The sequence below is a fragment of the Mastomys coucha genome, unplaced genomic scaffold (genome assembly GCF_008632895.1).
Source record: "Mastomys coucha isolate ucsf_1 unplaced genomic scaffold, UCSF_Mcou_1 pScaffold17, whole genome shotgun sequence".
NCBI classification, from domain to species: domain Eukaryota; kingdom Metazoa; phylum Chordata; class Mammalia; order Rodentia; family Muridae; genus Mastomys; species Mastomys coucha.
The window spans coordinates 10289413-10308369 of NW_022196899.1; the positions used below are offsets into that span (position 1 = coordinate 10289413).

The 18957-nt window shown below is 39.3% G+C and overlaps 1 protein-coding gene across 4 annotated transcripts in view; it reads right to left on the reverse strand.

Annotated features, from left to right (window-relative positions):
* Window positions 1–208: 208 nt before the first annotated feature.
* The window catches only part of LOC116094965 (signal-regulatory protein beta-1-like), a 34054-nt gene continuing 15305 nt past the window's right edge, over window positions 209–18957 (reverse strand). The window contains exons 3-4 of one of the 4 annotated variants that reach the window (XM_031376381.1): window positions 1741–1852; window positions 209–392 (exon numbers count right to left, since the gene is read on the reverse strand). In XM_031376381.1, the coding sequence (XP_031232241.1) occupies window positions 383–392; window positions 1741–1852 (122 nt within the window). In that variant the 3' untranslated portion in view covers window positions 209–382. Of the gene's footprint in view, window positions 393–1740; window positions 1853–14714; window positions 14913–16660; window positions 16752–18957 lie in introns of those variants that run through there. The other 3 variants (XM_031376382.1, XM_031376383.1, XM_031376384.1) reach the window with 3 other exon arrangements.

Sequence of the window (18957 nt, forward strand, 5' to 3'; positions counted from 1 at the left end):
TTTTGATACTTTTCTTTTCTGTTTTAATGTTTTAAATCTCTGCCCCTTCCCACCATGTGTCAATTTTTCCATCATGTGTCTGATATCCATGTCTTCTGAAACAGCAAGTCTGTTTTCTCTTCCATTCTCCTCTAGTGTAAGGTTCCTGATATTTGCACTTCACCTGGAATGTGAAATTTCTTTGTACTTGAATAGATTAATCCTTGACCATCTTTAAGTCCATCTTTATTTTTTTAAATAATTACAATAAAAGCCACAAGAATACAACCATGCACAGCATGAGGGCTCTGGGATAACAATGCATATGTAGAGGGAAAACAAGAAAATCTCTTTTGGGGTTGTTCTTCTAAGGGAGTCATTCAGAGCTGTCTTCCACAGCTTCTCAGGTGCCCCTGTAAGAAAAATGATGGCAGATATTCAGAGTCCAATGTGGCAGAGTATTACGTGAAGCATTTAGAGAATCACCTCTGACTCAATATTTTGTTTATTACTTACACATAATCTTAGTTCTACATTGTCCCTGATAGAGTTTTGTTTTTTTTTTTTTGCCTAGCACTCCTGTCCTGAGTGGATGAGATACTCATATTTATAAAATTGTGGTGTATCATTGTCCGCCTAGGTCCTGAGTCATGCAGCCTTCTTAGTCTACTATTCATGAACATAGATAGGACAAAAAAGGAAACAGTAATTATTATAGGCCGTCACGAATGTGTAAATGTTGGCCTATAATGTAGATTAATGTTTCCCATGGACACTTTGTCTTACGCTCACTATAGTCACCTCAAACAGGAGAAGTGAGGCCAGTACAGCAAATCTTCCTTATGGGCCTATATTTTTGACATTTTCTAGGTCACTTTGTGCATCTTTGTTGATCCAGGACTGAACAATCCTGCAGTATGCACATATTTTCTTGGAGCTTGTGATGTCTCAAACTGTTTAATGAGATTTTTGAAGAGCCTCAGAAACAGTCCAGTACCACAGATCCTGTCACTGTGTGATGACATTGCCCTGCTATTTTTCTTGCCCCTTCTATGTTAGTCCGTAGACTGAAAACTCTCTGGCGTGTGGTGGGTTGAATATACCTGGCCCAGAGAGTGACACTGTTTGAAGGTGTGGCCTTGTTGGAGTAGGTGTGTCACTGTGAGCATAGGTTTTAAGACCTTGGCTTAGGTGCCTGGAAGCCAGTTTTCTCCCAGTGGCTTTCAGATAAAGATACAGAACTCTCTGCTCCTCCTACATCATGTCTGCCTGGATGCTGCCGTGCTCCCACCTTGATGGTAATGGACTGAACCTCTAAACCTATAAGCCAGTCCCAATTAAATGTTGTCCTGTATAAGAGTTGCCTTGATCATCATGATGTCGTTCACAGCAATATGACCATAAGACATGGTGTTTTTAATAAGAAACATTGCCTGCACTCTAAGATATTTGTATCTTTTGGTTTTCAGTTGGCAGTTCTGTTTTGGTAAAATTTAGATAATATACACTTGCTAGGGAAAGTATGTCACTTAATAAGAACATTGAGATTCAAAGCTTTTTGCCACTTATAGTTTGTTCATTCTGCTTCATGAACTCTGCTAGAATGTGAACACTCTTCTATCTATTTTGGTTGCCACTCCTCTCCAGGATAATGTACTCATTTGACTCTGGAATAATAAGAGACCAAGTAAACCCTATTTTAGTCATGGCACTTTGTCACAGCAATAGAAAGTTAATGTAGCTATAACCCTTCTGACTTACATGCAGGCCTTCAGCTTCTTGTGCCTGTACATAACAAAGACAGTTACCAGAAGCAGTTTGGGTACAAGGAGTGCAGCTACTATGATCTTAGCAGTTTCTGTTGTCTTCTGTTCTGAAAGTAAAGTAGCAGGAGAAACCATTAGAAAAGTCACATGCAGTTCTTCATCAGTGGTCTTCTCTTGCCCCATCTGTGGAATCCTAAGCTCAGTAAAGCTCTGAGGATGTTGTATGTGTTCTTTGTCCCCATTCAAAACACGAGTTCAAAGAAAATATCATTAAAAAGGTATTTATTTGTCCATTGGCCTTAAGTAAGTTCATTAACTTCTTCTTCTAAAGAAAGTGAGTAAGAAATTGTACTCAATATCACATGTCACTACATTTCATGAAAAAAAAATGTACACAAAGAAGATTAACCTTCAAACCGAAACTTTTGCAAGGCCTATCAACTGTTTAGAACTTCAATGAATTGTAGATTTTGGCATGTTGAAGATTCAGAGCCAAATTATGTTGGATAGCATTTTGTCCTGTTAATAGCCATATATTGTCTTCTGTACCTGATAGAACAGCTTTGTGATCATTAGGTGAATAATTTGGAATGTACAAGCAGAGTATTAGGTTTTTTTGAATGTATTAACTTAGAAGACTACAAGTTTCAACTAATGCAGATACTAAGTGTGTCACTAGAGACTATCTGAAGATTCTAACAGGTTTCTCAGAAATATTGTAACCCACCCCTTCCATGTTTCCAATAATAAATTTTAAAAGTTTCTTGATTTATGACTTTCTATGTTCTGTTACTAAATATAAAACTGTAAGTTGCTTCTAAAGGTATCATGAACCTGTGTTCCTGGAACATAGTCACTGATATTTACATAAGAATGAACATGCATTCCGTGAGTCAGTGACTATTATTTGAATTCTGCCCAAATAACTTATCACTAGGGAGGGTCACAGGGTCAGTGGGATAGTGATACCCTCCTCATTGGTGATACTTAGGATAACCCCTGGGACAGTGTCTTTGGAACAAAACAGGTTCAATATCTCAAGTACTCAGGAAAACTGTGAACAGGACATGCACATACAAGAGGATGGTAAATAGAGAAAAAGAGAGTTGACAGACTGCCTTGTGTAGATAAAAGGCATCCTGGAAAATTCCATGTGCTTGGGGATGAAGGGATCATGGTGAAGTGGTAAACAGTCTGGTGAAAGCACTCTCTTGAAATCACACAGAAGATGAATGAAAACTATAAATAGGAGTCTGTGAGAATCATTTTTATGATTTGGAGCCTCAACCATCCTGTAGTCCATGTCCATCCCAGTGTACACACCACCTCAAATCTTTCTGTTGCTCATGAAGCACTAGAATTAATTTTGAAGGTAACCAAACATTAAAATATATATTTAAGAATAGAAACAGGCTGGGTACATAGTTGATTGGTTGCAGTGTTTGGCAGATATATTAGAGACCCCTGGTTCAATCTATAGTACATCACAACCAACCACACAAATAATTTGGTAGCTCATATCTATAATCCTAACATAGAAGCATGGAAACAAGAGGATCAGAAGTGTGATTTTTTACTTGGCCACGTTTATGAGACACTGTTTGATAGTTAGTTGTAAATGTTTACTTCCCCCAATGTAGAATTGCCCAAGAAGAAAATTGCAGTTAAACACTTGATTAAATTGAGTTGACCTCTTGGTAGGTCATTGAAGGATTATCTTGATTGTTAATAGACATTAACATTGTTAATTAACAATTAATCACTGTGTATGTATGTGGCATCATTATTTTAGACACTGGGCTCCGTACTGTGAAAGATCAATGAAGAAAGCTAGCATTACACAGCAAATAGAAATTATGGGTGTACTTTTCCTCTTTCCTCTTAACTGTGGATACGGTATTTGAGTTCCTGCCTGACTTTCACAGTATTTGAGTTCCTGCCTAACTTTCAGTAGAAAGTCCAATTTCCTTGGAATTATAAGTTATACAAAACATTTCGTCACTTGTACTTTTCTTGGTCAGGATATTTTATCACCACAACACAAATGAAAGTATATCATTGCCTGAAATCACACACAAACAAGAATCAAATGGTGTTTGTGGGACCATAGGGAGAAGCAGACACTCAACCATATGCAGTAGAGTTAAGACACAAATGCTATTGCCTCCTGCCTCCTCTTGACTCTGAAATAATAACCATCCTATGCTCCAGCTTTCTGACAAGTCGTGGTGTGTTTTATTGTCCCTGAGTGTGATCACATGTCTCACTTAGAACAGTTGTTTCATACCTGTGTTGATATTCACACTTCTCCAAAATGGTCTCATTTTCTACATTCTCCATAGTGAACATTTCTGGGATTCTGACCTGGAGCAGTGGCCTGTACAGTACACTCAAAATAGGATAAACTGAAATCTGATAGTCAGTTTAGTTCTGATTTATAAACTTGTGGTTTTGTAGATCCCAGTACCAATGAGTAGCCAGAGTATAATTAAATTAGCGAGCAATTGTTTTTCACAGAAAGTAATTATTTGACACAAGGCATTAAAATGAATTGTCTCCAACTTCAAGGAATGCTACAAAACCAAACTAAACTTGGAGAAAACAGAATGAAGAAAATCATATCTTTAGAGTAGGAGTAATGCTCAAGCAATAAGATCTTCATATGCAGGGAATATCATTTCTAGCATGGGTCCCTGGAAACAAATTAACTTTAAGCTATGCTAAATAAATATGCAAAATAGTAATTTCTTTTTGCAAAGTACTGCCTTTTTTTCCCCCAGATTTCTTTCCTCCAACACAGGTTCTGCAACTTGACCTTCAGTAAAGTTCAGTGAGATCTTCTTAACCTTTCTGATGACCAACAATAATGAACTATTTATTCTTTTTCCTTTTCCTTTTCTGTTTTTCTTCTTTTTCCTTTTTCTTTTGTTTTTCTTCCCTCTACTTTTTTTCTGAAGATGTCCAGTACTTAGCTTGCTCTGTCTGGTACTATGGTATGCACTGCTCTTTCTAAACCCTACTCATCACCAGTTATATACTATGTGTCTAGAAAGACTAGTGGAATGTAAGAGAAATGACAAGTTTACACAACAATCCTGGAGAAACATCACTATAGAACCTAGACTTAAAAAGTTAATAATATCCTTTGAGAAATTCTATTACAGACATTTGAAAACTCCGATAAAAGTCAAGAAAGTGTCCAAAATACCACATTCAACACCCAGTATCAGATGAGTGATATGACACTTTGTGAACCTTAAGAGAAATTGATTTCAAAGTTTTACCACATTTGGAGTTCATTTCTTGAGGTCCAAAGATTTTAACTAGCAAATCTGATGAGGATTTAAGGGTGAAATAAAATCTAATTTTGGTGCCCACAAAAAACTATGAAAGTAATTTTGAAAAAAATTAAAATGCTGCCCATTTGAGATCATCCTTGGGAATTATAGACAAGTCTATTGAATGTAATGAGGATACTTGTTTTGAATGAAAAATAGTTATTACCTGAGAATCCAGTGTGTATTGCGTTTGTCTTGCATGAGCATACAAGGCAGAGCCCTTGGAGAGTATTGTTATGCAATATCTAAATAGCTCTTAATCTAGGGGGATTGGTGCTTTTTAAACATTATTGTTTTAGCAGGTACCCACACTGATAATTAGGTGACCATGGAAAGCCCTTTGGGGTGCACTTGGCAGGAATCTGACATTGGCCAAGGACAAGGAAGTAAGAATGTGATTTTAGGGTAGAACAAAAGAAGTAGGCTTCAGGCAAGATTTTGGGCTTGGGCAAGGAAGTGGGCTCAAGTATTTTGGTCGTTCTGACAAGCCCTTGAAAACAACTTTCACAAGAGTGATCACAGAACTTGGCCTTGCTAGTTCCTTATTGTACTGTTTTGCCCTTAATATTTGCATGTATTTAAAACGGTATAAAAGCAAATTGGGAGAAATTAAACCTGCTTTCAGTCTCAGAATTGACTGAGGTCATGCTACAATGTTGCCTAACTGTCTTTTCTTCTTAATCCTTACTCCTGTGCTGGAGAACCTGTTGAGTGAATGAGCCGACTTGGTCAGATGGCGTCCCAATGTTGGAGCTCCAGTAAGTGGGGTACAGTGATGGACACCTTGGGAATTGGAAGCACATGCAAAGGAAAGGAAAGAAGATTTGGACCAGTGGTGAATAAACCTTGTAGAAGGACAAGGTAATGGTAGACTGTGTTTCACATATGTCTTTAGATCTACGCTGAAATCTATAGAAGCTAAGGTAATTCTTATAGGTGCTTTTAGTCTCTGGATCCTGACTAGAGATAGTTTACATCTGAGACATGAGAGAATGGGTTTGAGGAAAATCAGTCCTCTCTGACTATCTGAGGATGTTAGGCAAAAGAGAAGGAAAATGAATGTAAGCTGTTTCAAAGCTCCCCTATGGACAGGAGGAGGTCGACAGACGTCCTGCCCCCTCTTTGGCTCCTGCTGGAGGAATGCTTGGTTCTAGGGCCCTTAGGTAGGATATCTGGCTCCCTTTGGGATGCCTAATTCTCTTCCCCCTTTGCCTATTGTCTGTTCTTGGCACACCAAGTTGTCCTTGTCCATCAAAGGTGACGGGTGAACATTCAGACTGTGTTTTCTTTTTGTGGTTTGATTGACTGTTGTTCTGTGTTTCCTATTAAAAATTAAAAAAAAAAATTTAAAACTTCATCTGCTGGTTCAGCCCTTGATTTAGTTTTAACTCGTTTCAAAAACGGAGAAAAAGAAAAAAGAAGTCTCAGTGGGCCTTTGGAGCCCTACACCTGTAGTTAGAGGAGTCTAGTACTGCTGGAGAAGCCCTCCTAGGAGCTGATGGCGTGTAAAAAAGCCTCTCCTAAAGAGGCCAGCAACTCACTCAGGACGATATTCTCCAGATCCATCCATTTGCCTAATAATTTTATAAATTCATTGTTTTTAATAGCTGAGTAGTACTCCATTGTGTAAATGTACCACATTTTCGAATCCATTCCTCTGTTGAGGGACATCTGGGTTGTTTCCAGCTTCTGGCTATTTATAAATAAGGCTGCTATGAACATAGTGGAGCATGCGTCCTTATTGCATATTGGAGCATCTTCTGGGTATATGCCTGGGAGTGGTATAGCTGGGTCCTCTGGTAGTACTATGTCCAATTTCCTGAGGAACTGCCAAACTGATTTCCAGAGTGGTTGTGCCAGCTTGCAATCCCACCAGCAATGAAGTAGTGTTCCTCTTTCTCCACAACCTCTCCAGCATCTGCTGTCACCTGAGTTTTTTATCCTAGTCATTCTGACTGGTGTGAGGTGGAATCTCAGAGTTGTTTTGATTTGTATTTCCCTGATGACTAAGGATGTTGAACTTTTCTTTAGGTGCTTCTCAGGCATTCAGTATTCCTCAGTTGAGAATTCTTTGTTTAGCTCTGTTCCTCGTTTTTTAATAAGGTCATTTGGTTCTCTGAAGTCTAACTTCTTGAGTTCTTTGTATATATTGGATATTAGCCATCTATCAGATATAGGATTGGTAAAGATCGTTTCCCAATTTCTTTGTTGCCGTTTTGTCCTATTCACAGTGTCCTTTACCTTATAGAAGCTTGGTAATTTTATGAGGTCCCATTTGTCAACTCTTGATCTTAGAGCACAAGGTATATGTGTTCTGTTCAGGAAAATTTCCCCTGTGCTCATGTGCTCAAGGCGCTTCCTCACTTTCTTTTCTATTTGTTTTAGTGTATTTGGTTTTATGTGGAGGTCCTTGATCCACTTGCACTTGAGCTTTGTACAAGGAGATAGGAATGGATCGATTTGCATTCTTCTACATGCTAACTGCCAGTTGAGCCAATACCACTTGTTGAAAATGCTGTCTTTTTTCCACTTTAGCCTCTTTGTCAAAGAACAAGTGACCATAGGTGTGTGGATTCATTTCTTAAATTCTTAAATTCTATTCCATTGATATACCTACCTGTCACTGTACCCATGCCATGCAGTTTTTATCACAATTGCCCAATCACAAAAGAACACACATGGTATGCACTCACTCATAAGTGAATATTAGCTAAGAAGCTTGGAATACCCAAGATACAATCCACAAACCATAAGAAACTCAAGAAGAAAGAAGACTAAAGTATGGATACTTCGATCCTTCTTAGAAGGGAGAATAAACTACCCATGGAAGGAGTTGCAGAGACAATGTATGGAGCAGAGACTGAATGAAGAACAATCCAGAGAATGCCCCACCTGGGAATACTTCCCATATACAATCACCAAACCCAGACCCTATTGTGGATGCCAGCAAGTGCTGGCAGACAGGAACCTAATATAGCTGTCTCCTGAGAGACTCTGACAGTGTCCGACTAATATAGAAGTAGAGTCTCACAGCCATCCACTGAACTGAGCACAGGATCCCCAATGGTGGAGCTAGAGAAAGGACCCAAGCAGCCCCATAGAAGGAACAACAATCTGACTTGAACCTTAGAACTCTCAGGGACTAAAGTACCAACCAAAGAGTACACATGGAGGGACCAATGGCTCCAGCAGCATATGTAGCAGAGGATGGCCTAATAGGTCAGCAATGGGAGGAGAGGCCCTTGGCCCTGTGAAAGCTCTATGCCCAGTGCAGGGGAATGCCAAGGCTAGGAAGCAGGAGAGGGTGTGTTGGTGAGCAGGGGGAGGGGGGAGGGAATAGGTTTTTTTTTTTTCTGGAAGGGAAACAAGGTAAGAGGATATGACTTGAAATGTAAATAAAGAAAATAACTAATAAAAAGGGGGTAGTCAGCAACTTTTTGGCTTTTATTGTAAGGGAACTGATGGTTGTTTTTCCTAGAAAAATCTCTGTGCTTGTGATTATTGGATTTGGCAGGTGACAAGGTGCTTTTCTCTTGAAATTACAGCTAGAAAAATTAAGCATTTTGTCTGGTTTAAATGAGTAAATGTATGTAGCCACTTCAGTTTTGTTTCTGATTGGTTTTAAAATTATAAGTATGTTCCGCATGTCCTGGCTGTAGATTATTCACTTATAAGTTATTGGGTATGATTAAAAATTTGTAACATTAGTAATAGAAAGTTGGCTTAAAACTGGTAACTCTGGGTTGGAGTAAATCAGAACAGCAACATGTGTGGCATGAGCCAACCCAGGGAAACAGGTCTCTGAAGATATATCTAAATTGGGATAATATTTTAATGTAATTCTTATCCTAGAAACTAGACTTATAAGGGATAAGATTTAAAACAATGTCTCCTTAATAAGGGATTAAAAGCTACACCATCGTGCTCAGGAATTGGTAGCCAAACTTTGTAGCATCTGCGCGATCAATTGGTGTTTTGAAAAAACTGCATTGTTGGAAGATGAGTTTTGCTTTCCAAAGTTCTGGCATGTTCTGGGCCACCATCTCAGGATGATCCAGGGTCACTAACTGCAGTTCAAAAGTAAGGAGAAATTTAAAAACTTTGTAAAGTGAATAATATTCTTGCTGTTTTCAAAGAGAATAGATTGTTTACACTGTTAAAATTGGGTCAAGACACTGTCACATACAAACAAGCAGAAAGTGTATATGGGTTGTACAATATTGGACTTATTTCTCCAATTCCCAAATTAGAGAGATCATTGGATGATAGTCAATAAATCTTTAATTCCTCATATTGTTGGATTTCAATCAATTAGGATATTTTGGCAATATTAATTTTCATAGTAAGATGTTAAGAAAAAATAATTGTTACTTCCTGTTGTTTTTGTTGTTAGAGGTAGAATTAGGTTTGTATGGATTTGTTGAAAGATTACTTTCCTGCCTTCTTCTAGGGTGTAGTTTTGCTCCTTATGTTGGTGTTTTCCATCTATTATCCTTTGTAGGGCTGGATTTGTGGAAAGATATTGTGAAAATTTCATTTTGTCATGGAATATCTTATTTTCTCCATCTAAGGTAATTCAGTTTTGCTGGGTATAGTAGCATGGGCTGATATCTGTGTTCTTGTAGGGTCTGCATGACATCTGCCCAGGATCATGTAGCTTTCATGGTCTCTGGTGAGAAGTCTGCTGTAATTCTGATAGGCCTGACTTTATATGTTACTTGACCTTTTTCCCTTACTACTTTTAGTATTCTTTCTTTGTTTAGTGCATTTGGTGTTTTGATTATTATGTGACGGGAGGAATTTCTTTTCTGGTCCAGTCTATTTGGAATTCTGTAGGCTTCTTGTATGTTCATGGGCATCTCTTTCTTTAGGTTAGGGAAGTTTTCTTCTATAATTTTGTTGAAGACATTTACTGGCCCATTACATTGGGAGTCTTCACTCTCTTCTATACTTATTATCCTTAGGTTTGATCTTCTTAATGCATTAAGAATGGATTTCCTGGATGTTTTGGTTTAGGAGCTTTTTCTTTTTGCATTTTCTTTGACTGTTGTGTCAATGTTTTCAATGGTGTCTTCTGCCCCTGAGGTTCTCTCTTCTATCTCTTGTATTCTCTTGGTGATGCTTGCACCTATGACTTCTGATCTCTTTCCTAGGTTTTCTATCTCTAGGGTTGTGTCTCTTTCTGATTTCTTTGTTTTCTCTGTTTCCATTTTTAGTTTCTGGCTGGTTTTGTTCATTTCCTTCACCTGTTTGGTTGTGTGTGTGTGTGTGTGTGTGTGTGTGTGTGTGTGTGTGTGCGTGTGTGTTTAGTTCTTTAAGAGATTCTTGTGTTTCATTTTGAAGGGCTTCTAGCTGTTTACCTGTGTTCTCCTGCATTTCTTTGAGGGAGTTAGTTATGTCTTTTTTAAAGTCCTGTATCATCATCATAAGAAGTGATTTTAGATCTGAACCTTGCTTCTCCAGTGTGATGGTGTGTCCAGGACTTGCTATGGTGGGAGAATTGGGTTCTGATGATGCCAAGTAACCTTGGTTTGTGTTGTTTATATTCTTATGCTTGCCCCCCACCATCTGGTTATCTCTAGTACTACCTGCCCTGGCTAAATCTGACTAGAGCCTGTCCCTCCTGTGATCCTGGTTGTGTCAAAACTCCTCAGAGTCCAGGTGTCTCTGTGATCCTGTGATTCTGTGATCCTGTGAATCTAGGCTTGTTAGAACTCCTGGGAGTGGAGTTTCTTCTGGGTGTTGTGGGACTGGCTTTGGAGTGTGCACCCAAGGTCTCCTCAGGGCACCTGCTCAGACAGACCAGAAGCCACCTGAGCCACTGGGCTAGCAGAGTCCCTGTGTGCCTGAGTCCTGCTGGCCCCATTTACTCCAGGTTTTGGGACAGATGTTGTGTCCTCCTCACCTCTGATCCTGGGCATGTTATAGCTCCTGGGACTGGAGCTTCCTCTGGGTGCTCTGGAACTGGCTGTGGAGTTTATGCCCAAGGTCTACTCAGGGCACTGGCCCAGACAGACAGGCCTAACTGTCTTTTTTTTTAATCCTCACTCCTGTGCTGGAGAACATGTTGACTGACTGAGAGGTCTCGGTCAGGTAACCCAGTGTTTATCTAGCTTGTGAGCTCACAAAAAGGTCTGTATTCCAAATGCAGAGGTATAGCCTCAGCAGGAGCAGAGCCCTGAGAAAGGTTGGTGTGGGAACTGTGCTGTTTCAAAAATGACTAGGAGTCAGTAGTAGATGCAAGCTGCTAGTTCAGGTACTCAACTTGTTCCCTGACAATTCTCTTTCATTCAGTTCAGCTCAATGATTCTTCAGCTTAATCATTCTTCAGCATAATTCTTCTTCAACTTAATGACCAGAAAAAGCTTGAGCCCAATTTTTTATTTACTAGAGTTACATCATTAAGGCTTTGACCACTGCTAATACTTATAAAAATTTCTTAAATTTAAATAAACTCTGTGATTCCTGGATCAATAGTCCCAACCCCCTTTTTCTTAGAGCAAAACTAAACACAAAGCAGAAGCATGTTTCTTTATAGGCTTATACAGCCTGTTCTTCATTGGTAGCTGGGCGCAGCTCTTGTGGTTTGCTGGTTCAGCAGACAGCAGCTTTAGTAACTATTCTCATGTAAAAACAGAAAGATAGCACTTCTAAAATTAAAATGATTCCTTACAAAATTTTGAATTTATGTGAGTAAAAATGGTGGGCACTCTCTAATATCTTCCCAGGCATTGTTATCTCCAATTCTCCAATCAGCTGGAAAAACAGAGCACTAACTTTTTATAGGCTTCTACATCACCTTTTAATTCTCCAATCTTCATTTCCTTATCCTAGTAATTCCATAGTCTCATGTACTCTCCTTCTAGTACTACTTAGTCCTAAATCATATGTAATTTCCTACTTTTTCTATTTATTCATTTTCTTCCTGAGACCAGTTTAACTTTTTATCCTTAATGTCTCCAAGTTCACCCTGGCTAATTAATGCAGCAGTCATTGGACCAGAGGGTATATGTGCTTTCTCTTGATCCTAAATTTAAGGCCAAGTCTAGCAATGAACTATTTCTATGAAGGACCATGTTAGTTCTTTTTGCCCTTATGGTTATGCTGCCTAGATCTTTTCCCATGGACCTAAAGGCCAAGTTGAAGTCCTTTTCCTCATCTTCCACAGCCCCAAGACAATCTCCATTACTCATTCCTGAAAACCACACCCATTTCAATTCCTGCGGTGTGGTTAGCTCTGAGTAATGGCGGGGAGGGGGGGGGAGAAGTATATTCCCCAAAAAGAAAGGCTGAAAGGAGAATAGTAAAGACAGCAGGTTAGCTTTGGGGCAATAGTAACCATCATCACATGTGGGAATTATGGGATCAATAACCTGGCAACTCTCTAGGGACAGAAACTGTGTTACACCTCCCCTTACACAGCCATGCTTGACCTGGCATCAAGGAACCTCAGTTTTCCAAACTCAATGGATTTGCAGACCTTCTTATTGTTTCATGAAAGGGGAAAACACACTCATATTGGTGGATCTTTATCCACCTAAAACTCTTAAATAATAACAAGTCCAGGAGAATTACTTTACTGGAAATTTGCCTTGTACCCTGAGGATTTCTGTGCTCTCAGGAACACTTGGTTTTCTTTTATTTCATTAGATCAGATTACATGCCCTTAGGGCAAGAATTCAACATCCCTATTGCTTCCCATCTACTAGATTTTTGACTGTAAAACTACTGACTCAAGAGGTAAGATCATAAGGGTACTGTGTCAGGGAGTGATTCTTTAATGAGTTTATCGATAAGTGTGCTATTGAAAAGTAGGCCTCCCAAGGGGAGGTTGATTACTGAAAAAGCAAGACAATTATGGCTGGTTCTGTAAAGTTGTTATGGCAAATATTTTGGCCATGGTAATAAAAAGATTAATAACATGATAAAAAAAAAACCCTCTACTGACTCATAAGGTGATTCAAGAAAGAAATAGATCGTAGTTAAACTAAGATTTTCATGTAGTAAAGGTACATTCAGGATTGAATGTATGTTTCTGTGAAATGTATATATTCAAAGCAGAAAGACAGTCATTTCTTCTTATGACACCACCCAGACAGCTGGGTACCTAAATAACTGGGACACTACAGGATCTCAGGTGGACTGTTGAAATTTCACCCAAAAGAGGATCCAAATGTTCATTGAAAGATCTAAAACAGAATAGAGGCAGAGAAGATATTGTAAAGAAAAGATATGAACCTGAGATTGTAACAAATTTTAGGTAAAAGTGGGAAGAGTCAAAACACTAGAGTTGGATGATACCTAGGTTTCTTACTTATTTAACCTATATATGTCAACACATCAGTGGAAATATGTATGAGACTTGCGAGAAGTGGGAAGGAAATCTGACTTTAACATTTTACTTAGTTGTAGTTGTCAGGTTACATACATATTAAGCACGAATGCTACCTCTTTCATTTTACACATAGCCAAGAAGGTGAGGTGGAAACCTCATAAGAGATGTGCACTGACTACAACACTGTAGGTTTTAATGACTGGTGGCTGTCCATCATGCTTAATCTGGCATATGAATAATGTGTCATCCTCATGGGCAGATTGGTTCACCAAGAGACATCTGGTACAGTTGTAAGTTTTATTCTTGTTTACTGTGAGTGTAGAAGCCAATTCAGTCTGTAACATATTTCTATTATTTAACAGGTCAACTGAAGGTTCAACAGATAAAACTTCTGCACCAGCCATGGGATATCAGATTCCATACCGATGTTGGCTGTTGGTTGATATAAGGAAGGGTAGATTAAAAATTACTAATAGAAGCTGAGATAGATGGATATGAGGCATTGGCACACCCCAGAGAAGAGCTGGAGTGATGAGAACCCACCCCGTTATAAAGGCACCTTGGGTATAGAATTAGTGTTTGGCATAGAGCAGATCACAGCTGAATAGAGATCCTAATACAGAGGAGCTCTGGCAGTGCTGGATTGAAGATTCTAATAAGTGAAATCAATAAGCATAACTCTCGGGTACACTATGAAAAATAAATACCTGAAAATGCTGGGCATGAGGGACGTGAATCAAAATTCATATAGCTTCAATCACTTCTGTTAAAATAAATACAATTTCCTTTAGGTGCTGATCATAGGCTATGATCCCTATTGTGTGGTATTCATGAGTACTTGATTGGAAACTATGGGAAAACCATTCTGATCAGATAGAAGCTGGAGCTTGGATTCAAAGACAACTCCCACAGATGGTATGAGACAAGTTGGCTCTCCCACAAAGAGTGCTCCCTTTCAAGGTGATATGGACCACCTTCAGAAGATCTGAGTGCAGATCTCCCAGTACCCAGCACCATTTTTGCTGAAGATAACATAGGAGATGCTCTCTTATTTGGGATCCACAGTAGTTTGAAAGTGAGAGACCTCCTTTTCATTTATGAATCATTTCAGTGTGGTGTTCTGAGGAAAGAAACTGTGTGATCTGCATGTGAAGCTCACTGTCTGATTAGGTGCAGGTCTGTCTGTAGGACTTGAGACCACTGGAGGAAATAGTTGAGATACAAAGGAACATACAGACAAGGATTGCCACCACTGATGATATAGATTGTGAAGAATTTTACTAGATAATGCCAATAATATCACAATCATTATTGTTTATTGTGTTGCTCGAGATCAATACCAGAACACTCTGAACTTGCTCTAAGTCCATATTATACCTTCATTTTAGTCACAGACATTAAAGATTCATGTTCCTCTACGGTTTTCCTCAGGTTTTCTCTTATTCCTTCTTTGTTGTCACTTGTTCTGTGTTTGCACAGTTTAGCACAGATACCCTGGGTTAAATAAGGAAGGACAAGTTCAGGTAAAATTCTAGACCCAGCCAACAAAGTCAATTACCACTGTATTTCATAGTTTATATCATCTATTTCTGCTGGTCTCCTCTTGAGACCTTGACAATGTACAGTAAATTTTGCTAGATTTACAATTAATGTACCCAGAAAATAAAATACATAACAGAAGGGCCACAAAGCTGGAGCCCTTCCCTGTTTCCTTAGTTCCCTCCTTACTGCCTTATTTCCTTCTCTCTCTCTCTTCTTTCTTTCTTTTGTATCTATAAGCCTTATGTCTAATTGTTGCCAAGTCCTGAAATTGATAGCCCAATCATTTTTATCTCCATATGCAGACTTAATTTGTATTTAGTCTGAAGTAAAAAACAGAGTTTACCCTCTGTCATTAAAGCCAGAAATGGCTCATTTTCTAATTGTTGATATCAAGGGACAAAGAGAAAAGTCTGTTGAACTGACATGAATAATCTCTGGTCTTAAATGCACACATACAAGTGGACTGTTTGGTGCAAAGCAATGTGTGCTGCAGATATCTTGTGCTGACATTATTATGTCATGAATATTATACACATTTGTATTTGTACCTATGTGATTCCCCCTCAAATGATCATCCAGCCAGGAGGATACACAAGTGTTATTTGAAGTCAAGCTATCCAAACACTAGCACACATGATGCCCATACAGGTTGTCAGTCTATAGCCAGTCACCATTTATTGGGAGTTTCTGGATGTTTTGACACTGCCAAGAATCCTGTAATTAAACCTTATGTAAGGTTATGATCAGAGTGCATGTGGGTGGAGAAGTTAGACAGGTTAATGGGCAAAGTTCATCTGTCACCAAACAGGTGTTTCAAGTCATTGGATGTCCATCCTAATTCAATATGCATCAATGTCTGTTTTGATGGCACTATGGCTAGTTTGCAAGGGTGCACATGCTCGGTCTTTGGCATGCTTTACTCTTCTTCCCCATTCCTTCTACATCACTAAAGACATTAGATTGCATTCCTAAAGCTAGTCACCACCTTCTCTGTCCTTATTCTGCCATTTTTTCACTCCCAAGTCTGTCTACCAGTGTCCAGGTTTCAAAGGTTTGAAGTCCAACAATGAAAAGTTTCCTTTGGATCACCTGATGAACATGCCCAAATAGATACTTCATCCTAACACGGGGCTACCATTTTTCTGTGTTTCACATTTGTCCCATCTCTACTCAGAGGCAGTCCCTTGTTCTCTGGGAAAAAAAAAACTCCACTGCCCTCTCCTTTGTTCACTTCCTCACCTTGTTCCTCTTTTCTGTGTATATCATTCCCTGACTTCTTTTGCTTTGGTGCAAATAAATCTTCTCTGAGCTGAGAAATAGGACATGATAAGGTCCTGAGCTGATATTTTTATTAATACCCTTCCACAAAATCTGAATTAAAAACCTCACTCTAGAAAAATAAAAATGAAAATAGAATCCCTTTCTGATTAGCTTTATGATCACATGCTTATCCTCCCCCCCCATTTGCATGAAGGAAAAGCCATAGAGAAACAATAAGATATGTCTCTAGTTTGTTTTTGGTACTGCCAGGAAAATTCTACTTAATGAGCAGAAGTTTCTATATGGCTAACATTTTCTACTTTCTTAGTGATCCTTTCAAAAAGTCGGCCAGTGGCTTTTACAGTACAATAAGGATCACAAGCACTGCTTCCAGAAGGGCTAAGTGTAGAGAGCAGATGGCCATGAGATGGGGGACTTACAGAGCTGCTGTTGACATTCTGTTTCATTAACATAGAGTTCTGAGTGAAGGAGATACACTTTTGGCCCCAGAAACTATTCTGATGCTGATCTCTGGAATACAGAAAAGATTTGCTCTGAGACTACAGTTGAAGATGGTGCTGTCTTGTTGAACCTTAGGAACTCTGGGTCTTCTCCCTGAGATGTGTCCCTAGAACACTACTCGGGCTTTAGGAGATAGTGTACAGCAGACTCGGTTTTGCTCTTCTGAAGTATAAGGAGTTGCAATGTCTCAGATTGGTATCCAAACAGATCTATCAAAGAAATAATCACAAATATCTCTAATTGCCTTGAGTCATATATTTGATGTTTCAGAATCCAAGACCCATATCAGAACAACAAAAGGAACCTGAATCTGGTATTTTTCTTAGTTTCCTATGTAGTTCTAAAAATAGCCAGGTGAACAGGTAGTAATCTCCCCCATCTTTGTTGATGCCTAGGGTCTACAGAGGTAAGGGGAAAAATCCAAAGACACATGACCCCTTAGTAAAACAACACACAGTGATGAAACCTTTCCTAAAATTTGTCAGTTTCTCTTAGTATGTCATATGGGTTCACTACTTAAGTAGAGCCAGTCTATAGACTATGCTCACAGACAGAGGGTATTATGTGAAGTTGCTGTGAGGAAAGTATCTTTCTGGGTACAGGTCAGAGATTAGCAATCCTGGGATGCATAACCAGGCATTTAGATTCCTTCCTCTCTACAAACCACTGAAATTTAGGTGTTCCCAATGCCCCTAACATCACTGACGAAGAATATATGCATGATTTATTTCTCCTCAAGGAGCAACTACCAGGGACTATCGCTGTCATCATCCCAAAAGTGTGGAACTGAGGACTGCACAGAGAGTAAGTCATGGCTACATCCTGGACTCCTGATGCCTGACTCTCATCACTTTTCTGGGTAGTCAGAAAACTGTAGGAAAGTGGACAGAAGGACCACCTTCTAAATACGAGGAAATAAATGGTCGTAGACAATGAGTTATCCAAGGTTTTAAAAGCATAATATACCAACTTCTGTGTTTGTTTGCTTGGATTTTGTGGGGTTACTTCTTTATTATTTATTTGGCATACTGCTGTGTCAGATGACATTCAGAGGCACAAACCTTCCCTCTGAATAAATGTGACCATCACCCTGCCACAGAAGGGGACACTTAGGCTGCAATTGAGACTCTTTCCTCTTCTCTGCTGTTACAGAGGCCATTTTATGTACCCTTGCTTTCATTTCTCACAAGATAGCAGCTGATTTCTACTGAAGCCCCTCCACTTACTTCTTCGCTAAGAATCTGACTTGAAGAATCCTGTGCCAGATCATGCTCCATATAACTCCAAAGAGACGGAGGCCTTTGCTCCAGGAGCCCTAAACTCCCACAAAACATGACTTACTTATTATTCCTATTTTCATTACTGAACACCAGAGGCAGCTTGATTCTGTGTCTGCTGCTCAGAGAATATGCTAGGTAGGAAGGATAACTTGTGTGGCCTTTTAGTCTATGAGGTAGGGTGCTGTAGCGAACTCTTACCTCCTCCTCATGGGCCCACACGTCAAGTGTTCTCTATAAACCTCAGGGTCTTCTATAAAGAGAAGACATGACTCTCCTCTATAGCACGTGCTTCAGGACAAACTGACATAACAGAATTCTTGCACACAGCACATTGCTATTTCATTCCTCTCTGCCAACCTATGTCATAATTGATAGCATCGTTATAGCAAATGATATGGAAAATGCACCTAATATCACTGGAAAGCTGTGGATTCCATCTTACCTGAGTCACTTGCTCGTTGCCGTGGCCTGTACACCTTGCGAAACCTAGAGGATCAGTGTCCTTTTTATGATATGTATGAATTCATGTGGAAGCCACTTTCCCTGTCTCTTTCCATTGAACGGATGTGAGAAGTCTGACTATCCCGTATTCAAGTGGGACATAGGTAACATCCCTATAAATTAATTTACCCTCAAAGGTAGCAGGTCTTCTGCAGAGGGCATGTGCCTTATGGTCAGGGTGCTTACCTAAGAGAGGATCTACTGTGCTACTGTTTCAGTAGCCACAAATTGAAAAAGAAAAGAAGCATTGATGGCTTGGGATCTAAAATATGGTATCTCTAGCTACTGGACTATTATGCTTTGTTCCCACAAGGGGACTGTTATCAAATCCAATGCATGGTGAGTATGGTTGAGATTTGGGTAGCTTTCTCATCACTACTACATATTAGACTCAGGATATGAGGAAAATCTTGAAAGTGGAGCTGGTGATGAGC